The 13,680-nt window shown below is 33.6% G+C and overlaps 1 protein-coding gene across 27 annotated transcripts in view; it reads right to left on the bottom strand.

The window, feature by feature from the left end:
* Positions 1 to 13,680, bottom strand: part of SOX6 (SRY-box transcription factor 6) — a 631,508-nt gene that overhangs the window by 121,915 nt on the left and 495,913 nt on the right. For 20 of the 27 annotated variants that reach the window (XM_076002133.1, XM_012780692.3, XM_012780698.3 and 17 more), the window contains 2 exons: positions 3,235 to 3,314; positions 1,641 to 1,763 (listed from right to left, as the gene is read on the bottom strand). In XM_076002133.1, the coding sequence (XP_075858248.1) occupies positions 1,641 to 1,763; positions 3,235 to 3,314 (203 nt within the window). The remainder of the gene's footprint in view (positions 1 to 1,640; positions 1,764 to 3,234; positions 3,315 to 13,680) is intronic. The other 7 variants (XM_076002143.1, XM_076002148.1, XM_076002144.1 and 4 more) reach the window with 1 other exon arrangement.

Here is a 13,680-nt window from a genome sequence, read left to right as displayed (position 1 = left end):
GACTTTCCTGAATGGGTAAGCTTGCTAACTGTCATATAGAGAAAAGCTTGTCCCCAATATCCATTTATCTCTATTTTTAGCTCTCTTAGCCATGGTAGACTCTCAGAATGCCCAGAAATATATGGCATCTTCTCTACAGCCAAAAGAAAGCCTTAGAAATATCTCCCAGCTATATAGAAGACAGCAGATACACAGTATGTGTCTAATCATGTTTGAGTGGAAACCCCCTGTCTACCTCTTATATCAAAGTGAAAGGAAAGAAGGAGACAGGCAACAAGCTCTGGAACTCTTCCTTAGGCTACTTCCAAGGTGGCCTTTGATCTTATCCTTTTCCTTTTTCTTAGGATTGATTATTCCCAATCATTTTCCAAAAAGTCAGATTCAAGAGCAGCAGAAAAGATAATATCAAAGGGATCCTTTATTGATTACATAATGTTATATGTATGAACTGGCAGAGCCAATAGGAGCTGAATATACAACTTTGCTAGATGTAATTATCATTATTTTTTTTTGGAGTTGAGTTTCCCATCCTAGGTCAGAATATAAAATTTAGTATTAGATTTAACTTAGAAAATTAAAGTGTGTTTTGGTCTGAGGTAACTCGTATCCTTTTTGGGGGGAATGGGGTGATTCAACAGATAGCTGGCAATCTTCCAATATGGTGGTCCCAGCAAGGGACTCCAATGATAAAGGAAAAGAATTAAGCATGAAATTGGAGAGAGGAGGAATGGTGCCTGTAGAAGAAAATGACTTGGTTTTCAAAAGAGCCAAATAAGCCATCTTTTCTCAAGTAGTAAGACTATCCCACAAAAACAACAAAGAGCTTAACTGGAGAATTAAATATGAAAAGGATACTACAGAAGTTTATGGGGTAAAAAGCAAAGAGCCAGGCCCAGGCATCTACCCTACTATAGCCTAATCAGGGGTCCTCAAACTTTTTAAACAAGGGGCCAGTTCACTGTCCCTCAGACCGTTGGAGGGCTGGACTATAGTTTTAAAAAAACTATGAACAAATTCCTATGCACACGGCATATATCTTATTTTGAAGTAAAAAAAACAAACGGGCAAAAACACCCACATGTGACCGCGGGCCGTAGTTTGAGGATGCGGGGCCTAAGTATACAAAGTTAGGAAACCTTAATTAGGTAGAGTTAGAAATCCTTGGTAATAGCCCCAACTCAATGAATATTTTATAGCTTTGGTTAAATAACTTAACCTCTCTCAACCTCAGCTGTTTTATCTATATAAGCACAATTATAATTTATCAAATTTATAAGGTTTTTCTACAGTCAAATATTTTTAAATGTTTAAGTATTTTTAAACACTGTACATAAAAAATGGTAAGAGAGTGAGGGAAAGAAAGATCATTTTGAAGACATTCATAACGTAAAGAATTTGCCTGAAAATATATAGTAATGAGCAACCTTAATTCAGGGGCATTGCTCTGTGATTTGTTTGCTTTTGTTTTGTTTTGTTTTGTTTTCCTGCATGAAAATGAAGAAAAGAAGAGCTTCCTTAGGAATGAGAAAAGGGAAAGATTAGTGTTTAGGCTGAGTGTTTGCTACTTTTTTAAAGAGTCTAGAATATGACTGAACAATCCAGTTCCCCACCCAATGAAGCACCAATGGAAGCATTCATACCTCAATCTGTTTGTGGTTGTAAGAGTGGCCACCACCATGTTCAAAGGTGTCCAAATTCCTGCCAAAACGGTCACTTAGGCCCTTTAGCCTTGGGCTAATTTGTGGGTGGGAGACATGACCCTTCTGTTTAGTAGCATATTCAGAAAAAAAAAAAAAAAAGAAGAAGAAGACAAAACATACTGTCAGAACTCATGAAACAGAACACATATTTCTAAATCCAGGGTATAGACCACATCAAAGAATGGAAAGTAGAAGATTTTAAGACTCAGTATCTCTCTTTTACAGAAACTTGGTTATAGGATCAAACAATGGTAATGTTTTCTTATTTCTGCCTCTGACTCAAGAAGATACTCTATAGTCCAGCCTCAGGAAAAGAAGAAATAGATTAGGTTTATAATAATGAAGATTCTTTATAGATTTTTACCAACTACAATATATTCCAGTGTTAGTAGCATGGAAGGTGAAAGTTTGCAAGAGAGGTAGGGTTGCTGCTCCTCTTAGGCAAAATTTCTAGCTCTGCTTGGTAGCCCACAGTGGGCAACACCTTTATGATTTCCTGGATGAGGATTATGACAAAAACTTATCAAAATATTGCAAAAATTCTTTATTTGCAGAACCAATTGCAAATACTCAAAATGATGTTTTTCATGGTACAATAGGTGTACATTTTTTATATTCAAGTCAGAAATAAAAATACCTTCTCTAGATTATTTAAGAAAACTCAAAAGTGATCATACTAAACTTTAAGAATAAAAACTATCTTCAATAAACTTCCCACTGTATTGAATTCAAGTTATTTACTACCATATATTTTATAAATATTCAAATACTGAGGGTTTGATTGTTAATGATCTAACCTTTTTTTTATTAAAATATATATTCTTAAAGAATAAGTAAGAATATTCAACTTCCCACTCAAATGACAGTATTAGAATGATATAGAGATCATCTAGTCCTATTCTACACTCTTCATTTAACTGTAAAGATAAGGTGAAAATGATTTTTCATTTGGTTTCCCAAACACTTTCTCCCCAAGTTTAGCTCATAAGTAAAGAACAATAATCCAGAACTTGGTTAGACACCATGTGCAGACTTTTGACCCTAGAAAGAAGGAGGATACACATATTCATTCAGAAGTAATGTGTTTACATTTTACCAAGCAATTATTAAGTAATTTGAGAATAACAACCCATATTCTATGAGCTGTAAGAAGGAAAATATCCAACATCATTTTCTGTTTTGATGCTTATATATAAAAGCTAATGTGGACATAAATGGAGACATGGGTGAAAAACTGATAAGGAATAAGTTAACCTATCAAAAAACAACTAGGCATAAAAATTGTAAAGCTATTAACTCATCTGATAGGGAATACATAGTACTAAGCCATAATGTGATTTTTTTTCCTTTAAAAATATTGAAACTGGCAATTTTTCTTCTATTTGCTGTATAGTAAGCACATAAGGTGTTAATCCTTCTGGACTATGCTTAAAATATTATTTAACATTCAGGCCATTATTTAGCATACAGCTGGTTAGCAGTTTTCCACTAAAGTACTGGCTCATATCCCACATTTTTTTCTTCTGGCACTTACCTGGAGCTGTAAAGGGCTGAGTCCAGAAGCAGCAGCAGCTGCCATTGTTGATGGAATGAACTGTACGGGGTAGTTATCACCTGTCGGAAAGAACAATGCATACAGGTTTAGACAATGCTCAGGGGATCACAGCAGACAAGTACAAACATGGTCCTTGGACTGCCTAAGCTTTACAACATTGCTCTAAGCCCAAACATCTGCAGAAACAAAAGACTTAGTTGGGCACAGGCTTGCAGTGCTGCCTTGGAACTTTTTGTTAACAGATAGCTGGTAGGCAAACTGGCAAAACATGAATGTGATGTTAAAAAAATTAAATGTGCAATTCAAGCATGTTCACTCCATTACAAATCTTGTAATACATCATTTTTTAAGAGTAAAAAAATATCTTAAAGCCAAGCTGACACTCAGTACACTGGGAAGGCATTGAGCCTTTTATATTAGAACAAAAAATAGTTTGGGCTTGGTAGGCAAGGCAAAGCATTAGACTCCAAAAAAGACTATGAGCTATTTATTGACTGCCCATAACTTTAAACTTTATTTTATAAAAGAATAAAGAAAAATTTTTAAAACTACAATCTCTGCAGTATGATAGGGCTGAGAGAGCAGCTAATCTCATCTGCCAACATTCTGTGAAATGCCTGGTATATCTCAGTGAGTGTGGAAACCATATTTTTCTGGATTCATCTCTGGTACTATGCTGGTAGAACCTAGTACAGAATCATGCACACTAGGCACTTATCAAACATTCTTTGATGATGATCTGATTAAATAACCACACGTTTTAAGTGACATATCTGTGCTAAAAGCCTGATAGAGATTGAGCATGGATCAGCAGAAATCAGTGTTACATCCTAATGTGTTTCTGACTCCAGACCACTCCTAAATAGGAAGACTGAAGTACCTTCTGTGACCTGAGAACACAGGCTGTGTGCATCAAACTAAAGAACCAAGAGAAAATAAGGAACATCTCATGATAGTGGTAACTGAAATAAAAATTAATATTTGTGGATAAATTACATAATATCAGTGATTTAATGCAGTATCACTTTGGCTTCAGCTACTTATTTAAAGTCAGTGTTATGTACTATCTCTAGGCTATATTTTAATAGGCTGTTCCTCCACACATTTTTGACATTTATAGTAATCATGCTGTTTTACATGAACTTTTCCCTGCTGAAAGCTGAATGTAATAATGAATAGACAGTGTAAGAAAAAATCACAATAATAAAGGTAGCAATAAAGCTTTTTCTTTTTTCCTTTGCATGGACACTAATACCTGGAGCCTTCTTGGAGCCCCTGGTTCCTTGGAACTCATCCTGCTTGCCACATGAAGGGCTACTCAGCTGGCCCAATGTAAATGTTAAGTTGCTTTCACTTTTAACAAATTGTTAGCTTCTAATCTACACAGTCTCTTTGCATCATATCCATAATACCTCATCAGACCATTGAGCACAGTGTGTGCTTGTACACAGTCCAGTAACAATTGGCTTCTGATTGCATATGGAGCGCTGCTACAATGCATTCACTAACACTATATTGTGATGGTCTCCTATGGAGTAATGTTCAAAATATCTGATCTTGTTTTTCCCCTTCCATGAGGTTGATTTTAGTTTGCAGTACCATATGAGCTTTTTAGAAAAGATAACTAGACCAAATTATTTTTTATAGTAAATGACTGTCACTTTATGCTTAAATAATTCTACTGATCTTCTTGATATTTAAACTAAATTATCTGAAGAAAGAATATCCTAATCTAAGTCAAATAGTATTTCTTTGGTCGATATCTTATCAAGTTAAAAAAATCACAAAATGATGCTGAATTAATGGTGCTTCAAAAATAGGGGAAAAAAATCATCATTCCAACCATCAACATGGACTGCCTCCCAGAACATTTTAGAGCTATTATTTCTTTAAATATCATGCATTATTCATACTAACTCTAAACCACAACCCCCTCCTCGTAAGTTTAATACCAGTTGCTTTATTTGTACTAAAACATTTTTCATGTCAAACATATTTTAAAAAATCAAACTCTAAAAGAATTCCCTGGGGCACTCCTTTTTTCATAGCTGTCATGCTTCTATGCTATGAAATAGCTGATTTTTTTTTTTACAGTTTTTGGCTTGCCACTTAATTTATTACTATCTCTACCACACCCTGTAGTACTCTCCAGCTCACCTGCTGGCTACAAACAGCTTTCTTTCCACTGCTGACAAGCATATTTTAAAAATGTTTTTAACCTTTCTGCTGGTTTGAATCGGCATATCTGAATATAATATTCAGAAGGCTATTTCTCCAGAACACATTATTGTATCAAAGCTAAAAGTAAAAATGAATACATTAGAACAACAGAGGATATCACATGAATGATTAGAAGACAGAGAAAAGGGAAAAGGCAGGAGCAAGAGAAGATGAGGGAAAAGTAGAGGGGGGTCAAAGTAGAAAAGTCCAAGAGGGAGAGGGATTTGAGGGTATTATGACATTTAGTTTTTTAATAACAAAGTTACATGCTTCTCCCTACCCCCTTCTAATTTTCTCTGTGTAAGAGTCAATCAAGAAAAATTTCTCAGTGCCTGACTTGGCAAGGAATCAGTCAACATGTTGTAGCAATTTTTTTCAAATTTGTCTCTGGATTTGAAATGCTTGCGTGAGGACCCATTCTTTTTAAATTTGTACAATGGAAGATGAAGCCTGTTGGAACAGGTTGGCTTGAGGCACTACTGTAATCTGGCCCTTGCTACCTCTAGCATAAGAAGACAACCTCCAAAAACCAATTTGGGAAATAATTCCCATTCTGTAAATCTATTTTTTCAACCTTCCAGATATTCCAACTGACTGTTTTTATCTGAAGATTAGAGAACAAATACAAAACAGGATTTAAAACTTATGGAAAATTTGCCTGACATTAGTTTCACTTGTCAGAATAGGCAACATTCCTTTAGAATCAAAGCAGCTTCACAGCAAGAGTCCCTAAATGAGAGAAAGTAAATTCTTAAATTTTCAGAGAAACTGAAATGAAGCCAAAACTTAGTAGGATTTAATCACAGAAGAGGAGCTTGTACTAAGAACCTCCTGCCCATTAGAATCAGGCTACCACTTCAAGAATATTTTTAATTTGTGTAATTCAGATATAAATTCCATTTTTTAAGAGTCAAAAATCCCATGGGCAAAATTCTGTCTATTTACTTTTATTCTTCAGAAAGATAGGAACTAAGATAAGTTGTAGCATCTTAAGACATTAACTTCAGATATTAACACATTAGTAAGAAATCATTTAGAGAGGAAGGAGGAAGGAGTAGAGAAGAAAAACAAAACAAAAAAAAAACCCCATAGACCTAAGATAGAGGATTCAAGGATTCTTCAGTAATTGCCCCAAAGTGAGAATTCTATCTCATACATCATTTTCCACTCCTCAAAACAGAAGAAAAATACATTACACACCCCTAATTAACTCACAAATTACTATGTGATGGTATCATAGTATGATGATAATTTGCCAAACAACCTATAGACCCCACCTTTATAAGCAATAGCCATTCTTGCTACAACATGGAATTATTTGAATCACAACCACTGATGCAAACTTGGACATACCTCTTTTCATGGGTATTGTTTATATGTATGTATACAGAATAATAAAATATTACAAGGTTCCTATACTGTGAGGGAATGCCATAAATATGACTTTATCTTCATGTTACATCAGACTGCAGCAAACATTAGCAGGTAATAGGTAATACATTTATAACCCTAAAAATAAAACAAAAGCTTCAATTTGTTCTGGGGACAAATGGACAAAAAATTAGCAAGAATCACAGTATATACTGCAGAGATCATCATGTTCTTATTTCTCCTGCTAAATTTCTCATTCTATATTAATCAAAGAATAGATCAATGATGAAAAGATTTTTTCCCAGAATTTTTTCTGAGATTATCTATATTGTTTTGCATGCCATTAAGAAATCTAAGAATCAAGGATAAATCTTAATTTCTTTACTTATTTCACAGCTACATCCAAACCCTTGACCAATCATTTGAAAATCCATGGAATTTGTCACAATGGCAGTTGAATAAGTGAGTGTGAATTAACCAATATAAATCCATCCCCATTACAAGAAATCAGCTAAAAAAAAATCATCAAAGTTCATGCCTTCATGATGGCTCATCAATGATATAGCCTCCATATATGAAGGAGAACACAGTTAAAATAATTCTGGACCTTTATAAAACTAGGTTAGTTTACACATATAAACATATTTTCTTCCTAGACATCAACACTCTCATTTAAAAATGAGGGTACTGGGCCATGCGTGGTGGCTCATACCTATAATCCTAGCACTCTGAGAGGCCAAAGTGGGAGGATGGCTCGAGTTCAGGAGTTTGAGACTAGCCTGAGCAAGAGCAAGACTCTGTCTCTACTAAAAATAGAAAGAAATCAGCTGGACAACTAAAAATATATAGAAAAAATTAGCTTGGCATGGTGGTGCATGCCTGTAGTCCCAGCTAGTTGGGAGGCTGAGGCAGAAGGATCACTTGAGCCCAGGAGTTTGAAGTTGCTGTGATCTAGGCTGATACCGCAGCACTTTAGCCCAGGCAACAGAGCAAGACTCTGTCATAAAATAAATAAAATAAAAATGAAGGTACTAATTTAAAGAACTTCAGAATCCAAATAGATACATTTAATTAATCAAGTATTCCAATAGTGGTTACACACCTATGCTTTGAAATATTCTGGGAGAGATGAAAATGGATTGTTTCACAAGATGTCATTTGGATAACCCCATACATATAAATTACATTTTATTCACAACAAAAAAAAGCCAGATTTTCTTAAGATCACACAAACTTAGACCATGTCCCAAGAGTATGAGATATCAAATAAGAGAACTTCAGTCTGAATTCTATCTCCACTATTTTCTAGATATGAAATTCTTGGAAAAGTTAATTAACTTTTTGAGTATTAGTTTTTTATTTCCTTTCAATGAACTAGAGATAATACCACCTATTATCACTTTTACACAAGAGTTGTTATAAAACTTAGATAAGATTACACACACACACATGGGGGAAGTATCTTGGCAAATGAATGGTGCTCAATAAGTGCTAACTATAACTAAAACAATGGAATTAAAAAGAAGCATTATATAATTGTACAGTTGTAATAACTATACAACAACCAATTAGACAACCTAGAAGAAATGGAAAAATTCCTTGAAAAATACAAATTATCTGACTGAAGAAGAAATAAAAAAATCTCAGCAGACCTATAACAAGTAAAGAGATTGAATCAATAATCAAAAGTCTCCCAACAAAGAAAATCCCTGGAGTAGATGGTTTCACCAATGCATTCAGCCAAACATTTTAAGAAGAATTAACACCAAACCTGTTCAAATTCTTATGAAAAACTGAAGAGGAAAGCCTTCAATTATAATTCATTCGAAGAGGCCAACATTACCTTGATACCAAACCAGATAAAAACATTACAGGAAAAGAAAATTACAGACCAGCATCCTTTATGAATTATAAATGCAAAAATCTTTAATACAATATTATCAAATCAAAACCAATGGCATACAAAAAGGATTATTCATCATGGCAAAGTGGGATTTATCCCAGGAATCCAAGGGAGGGTGGCTCAACATAATCAACTCAATGTAATGCATTATGTTACTAGAACAAAGGGAAAAAACACAAATCATCTCAATTGACACAGAAAAGGTATTTGACAAAATTCCAATATCCTACCATGATAAAAATCTCTCAGAAAACTAGGAATAGAGAAAAAATTCCTCATCATAATGAAACGTATTTATGAAAAATCCACAGCTAACATAATGCTCAATGATGAAAGACTGGAAGCTTTCCCCCTAAGATCAGGAAAAAGACGATGATGCCCACTTTCAATGCTGCTATTCAACATTGTATTGGAAGTTCTAGCCAGTGCTATTAGGCAAGAAAAAGCAATAAAAGGTATCCAAGTTGGTAAGGGAGAGATTAAACTATTTCTATTTGCAGATGACACTATACTATATGTAGAAAATCCTAAAGAATCCACAAAAAATCTGCTAGAGCTAATAAACAAATTCAGCAGAGTTGTATGGTATAAGATTGACCACACACACACAAAAAAATCAGTTGTGTTTATAAACACCAGTAATAAACAACCCAAAAGAAAATTTTTAAAACAATTTTATTTATAAAGTATATAAAAGAATTAAACATTTAGGAATAAATCTAACCAAGGAGGTAAAAGACATATACACTAAAAACTATAAAACATTGCTGAAAAAAGTTAAAGATGGCATGAATAAATGGAAATGCTCATGGATAAAAAAGACTTAACATGCTAAGATGTCAATACTATCCAAAACAATCTACAGATTCAATTCCATCTCTAACAAAATTACAACAACCTATTTTACAGAAATGGAAAAGCCAATTCCCAAATTGATATGGAATTACAAAGGGCCTCAATAGCTAAAAAAATCTTGAAAAAGAAGAATAAAGTTGGAAGACTCACACTTCCCCACTTAAAAATTAAAGCAAAACTATAGCAATTAAAATAGTGTGGTACTGACATAAGGACAGATATACAGATTAACAAAATAGAATAGACAGCCCCCTAATAAACTTTTATATATATGGTCAATTGATTTTCAACAAGGATGCAAAACCATTCAATGGGAAAAGGATAGTCTTATCAACAAATGGTACTGGGAAAACTGGATATCCACATGCAAAAGATATGGATATTCATTTTTTAACAATTTTGTATAAGGCTTTACCTTACACCTTATATAAAACTTAACTCACATATATCAAAGACATAAAACTTAGTAGCTAAAACTATAAAATTCTCAGAAGAAAATACAAGGGCAAATCATTACAACATTGGATTTGGCAATTACTTCTTTGATATGACAATAAAAGCACAGGCAAAAAGGGAAAAAATTGATAAACTGACTTCATCAAAATTAAGAACTTTTGTGAATTAAAATATACTATCAAGAAATCTAAAAAACAACTTACAGTATGGGAGAAAATATTTGCAAATCATATATCTGAAAAGTATTAATATCTATAATATGTAAGAAACTGAAATTCAACAACCAAAAAACCCAAACAACCCAATTCAAAAACCAGCAAATACTTATATATTTCTACAAAGAAGATATACAATGACCAATAAGCACATTAAAAGATGCTCAACATCATAAATCATTAGGGAAATGCAAATTAAAACCACAATGAGATACCACTTCACCCCTACTAAGATGAATATAATAATTTTTAATGGGAAATAACAAGTGCTAAAGAGGACATGGAGATAATGGAAACCTCTTATATTGCTGGTGGGGATATAAAATGGTATAGCTGCTATGAAAAACAGTTTGGTAGTTTTTCAAAGGTTAAACATACAACTACCATATGACCCATCAACTCAACTCCTACGTATATATCCAAAAGAATTGAAAGCAGGGACTCAAACAGATGTTTGTATATCAATGTTCATAAAAGTATTATTCACAATAGCAAAAAGTAGAAACAACCTAAGTTTCCATCAAAAGATGAACAGATAAACAAAATATGGTACATACATACATACACATACACACATACACACACACACGATAGAATATTATTCAGTCATAAAAAGTAATTCGATTTTGATATATGCTACAGTATCTGTGGACCTTGAAAACATCATACTAACTGAAGTAAGCCAGACACATAAAGATAGATATTATGATTCCATTTATATGAAGTACCTAGAATAGGCAAATTCATAGACAAAGGTAGTAGAATAGAGGTTACCAGAGGCTACAGGATAGAAAGAGTAATCATTTAATGGTTACAGAATTTTTGTTGAGGATGATGAAAAACTTTTTGTGTACATAATGGTATTGTTTATATGGCACTAAAAATATTAATGCCACTGAGTTGTATAATTACAAATGGTTAAAATAATAAATATTATGTTATATATATTTTACTACAATAAAAAAAAGAAGCATTAGATATGCTTATAAAATTGCTTTTGGTCACTGAGCAGAGGGATACTCAGTCTAATGCTCAACTCTTGGACCACATTTCTAAAGGATAAGGATATAGTTTAATGGGATAGTTAAATTTATTCAGTTTTATGGTAATTCCTTACCCTCAATCCTAATGCTTTATAATTCTCAAAGAACTTTCATCTGTTTTACCAAACTTTATTTTCATATCCACATCGAGTAGTGGATAAACCATGATGCATTTTTTAGATAACAAAAAAGTAAGGTTCAGCGAGGTTAAATGACATGTTCAAGTAGGAATGAAATAAAATAATCCATGTGAAATATTTAGCGCAGTATTTGGCACAGTAATCATTCAGTAAGCTTTAGCTATTATTGTATTATAACTAGTAAGTCAATGGAGGATCCAGGAGCAGGCAGACATCCTCCTCTGAGGATCTCCCAGGAAACCTTCATGGGTGCTGCTCAGCAGCAAGCCTTTTAAAAATCCCAACTACACAAAGTAATGGGTCAGCTGCATCATCCCCAGAGCATGAAGGAGGATATTCATTTGTTTTATTTTTCAGGCAAGCTGATCTTGATCTGATATACATTTTGGCAACTGTGAAAGAGCCTTCATCTTTTAATTTTCTCAAACATCACTACTCAAATGTATTCATCTTATTCTCAATTGCTACAGTATCATGATGTGAAACAGCAAAGTAATCAAAAAGTCCATGGTTTCTGTTTTAGGCCCTGATAATGAGTTTCTTTCTAGAAAGATGTCTCTAATTATAGAACTGGTAAAAGAATAAAAAAAAAAATTCAGGCTTAAGACTCAATAAATCTATTTCTAGAAAGATCAGTCTGAAGGATGCTGCCCTGGAGCTGTACAATCCCTGTGGGCAACATGTCTCTTCAGCAACCCACCAAGATGGCAGAGCTTGCTTGGTGTTTCTACATGCTGGGACCCTGAAATTCCCAAAGCTATGGGTCAAATCTCTAGGTAGGGAGTGAAGGCCTATGAATGGATTTGTTTACCTTGTCCTAATAAGGGTTAAGAAATAGCCAACTTTAGCAAACAGTGGATGTCACTCCAAGGTGGTCCTTGCTCTCTGGAAATCAAGACAATTATTCAATCAGCTGGAGGCACAAACACTATAGAATTATTTTAGATTATGGAAAAGTAGAAAGAGAAAAGAAGAGAGAAATTTATTTTTTAATTTATCAAGACCAAGGTAGTTCTTATTCATTCTCTTGCTTAAGTGACCAGAACATAAATTATACCACCATTTCAATTCTTTCACATGTGACAGTTACTCTCTTCTAAAAATTTAGTTATTGTCTCATGTGTATTTCAAATGAAGTTACTATAGCTCAGTTTGGGGCAAAATGTTTTGCTTGTCCAGACTCCACTCCAATAGCAGTCTCCTTCCCTAATTCATGAGAATGGCAAAAACACTAGGTAGATTAAGTCCTCTGGGCATGTAATGTCTCTACTAATAGCATAAGAACATATAATTTTAATCCGTTTGAAACATAATTTTTATATAATAAAGCCTAGATTAGCCAAAATATTAAAGGATTTAGAATTCTGATTAATTAAATTCTCTGACATACTTAGGAGTCACTAGAAAATAAACACCTTTGTACCAGCCTTGCTTGTGATTAAAAATCTTCCTACATCTCCAAACCTATTGTCCCGCCTTACTCAAGAGGGTTTGGCCAACGTGATCAAATACAGCTTTGCTACTCCAGGACTCTAGTCTAAGCTACACTTTGTTTAATAGAAGTAATTACCTCCTACACAATATTGTCTCAGTCTCTGTATTCTTCTCAGATACATGTTTTACAATCTTATTGATGCTGTTTGAGATTTTTAAAAAGTGGTCTAAATTCATTGTCTATATAACAATATTTTCTTCCATGAAAAATTACATTATTTTAAGAAAATTAGGTAAGTAACATAGTTACAAGCTATGTCTAACAGAAAATAAGGCTCATACCTGATTTTAAAATGTGGAAAATTTTAACTTTAATCAAATATAGAGGTTTCCATATATGGTTCATTTAAAGTGTTTCTAGGACTGGTACAGGGGTGGCAACTCGAATTCAGAAGAGAACAGTAAATTTAGTTTACATCAATATTCCACAGGAAGTCAAGATGAAGAAATAGTTCAGAACAACTTACAGACTTACAGAGATCAGAAAAGGACTGAACCACAGCACTAACAAAAACATTCTCTGACAAAATATACTATTGTTCTAAATATAGATGCCAATTTCATAGGAATTATAACTTGCTGTAAAAATTCTGCTCTAGAAAAATTAATTTTTATCAATTTGAATGGCACAATTATTTTTCAATCAGGTCTCCATAAACCTTTTGGTAATACTGGTTTGACTCATTTATATCTGAAGAATTGTCAGTCAGTCCTTAAGTTAGCCAATC

This window comes from Microcebus murinus, chromosome 4, assembly GCF_040939455.1.
Source record: "Microcebus murinus isolate Inina chromosome 4, M.murinus_Inina_mat1.0, whole genome shotgun sequence".
In the NCBI taxonomy this organism is placed as follows: domain Eukaryota; kingdom Metazoa; phylum Chordata; class Mammalia; order Primates; family Cheirogaleidae; genus Microcebus; species Microcebus murinus.
Note: the sequence above shows the minus strand (reverse complement) of the source record. Positions and strands in the feature narration are given on the sequence as shown.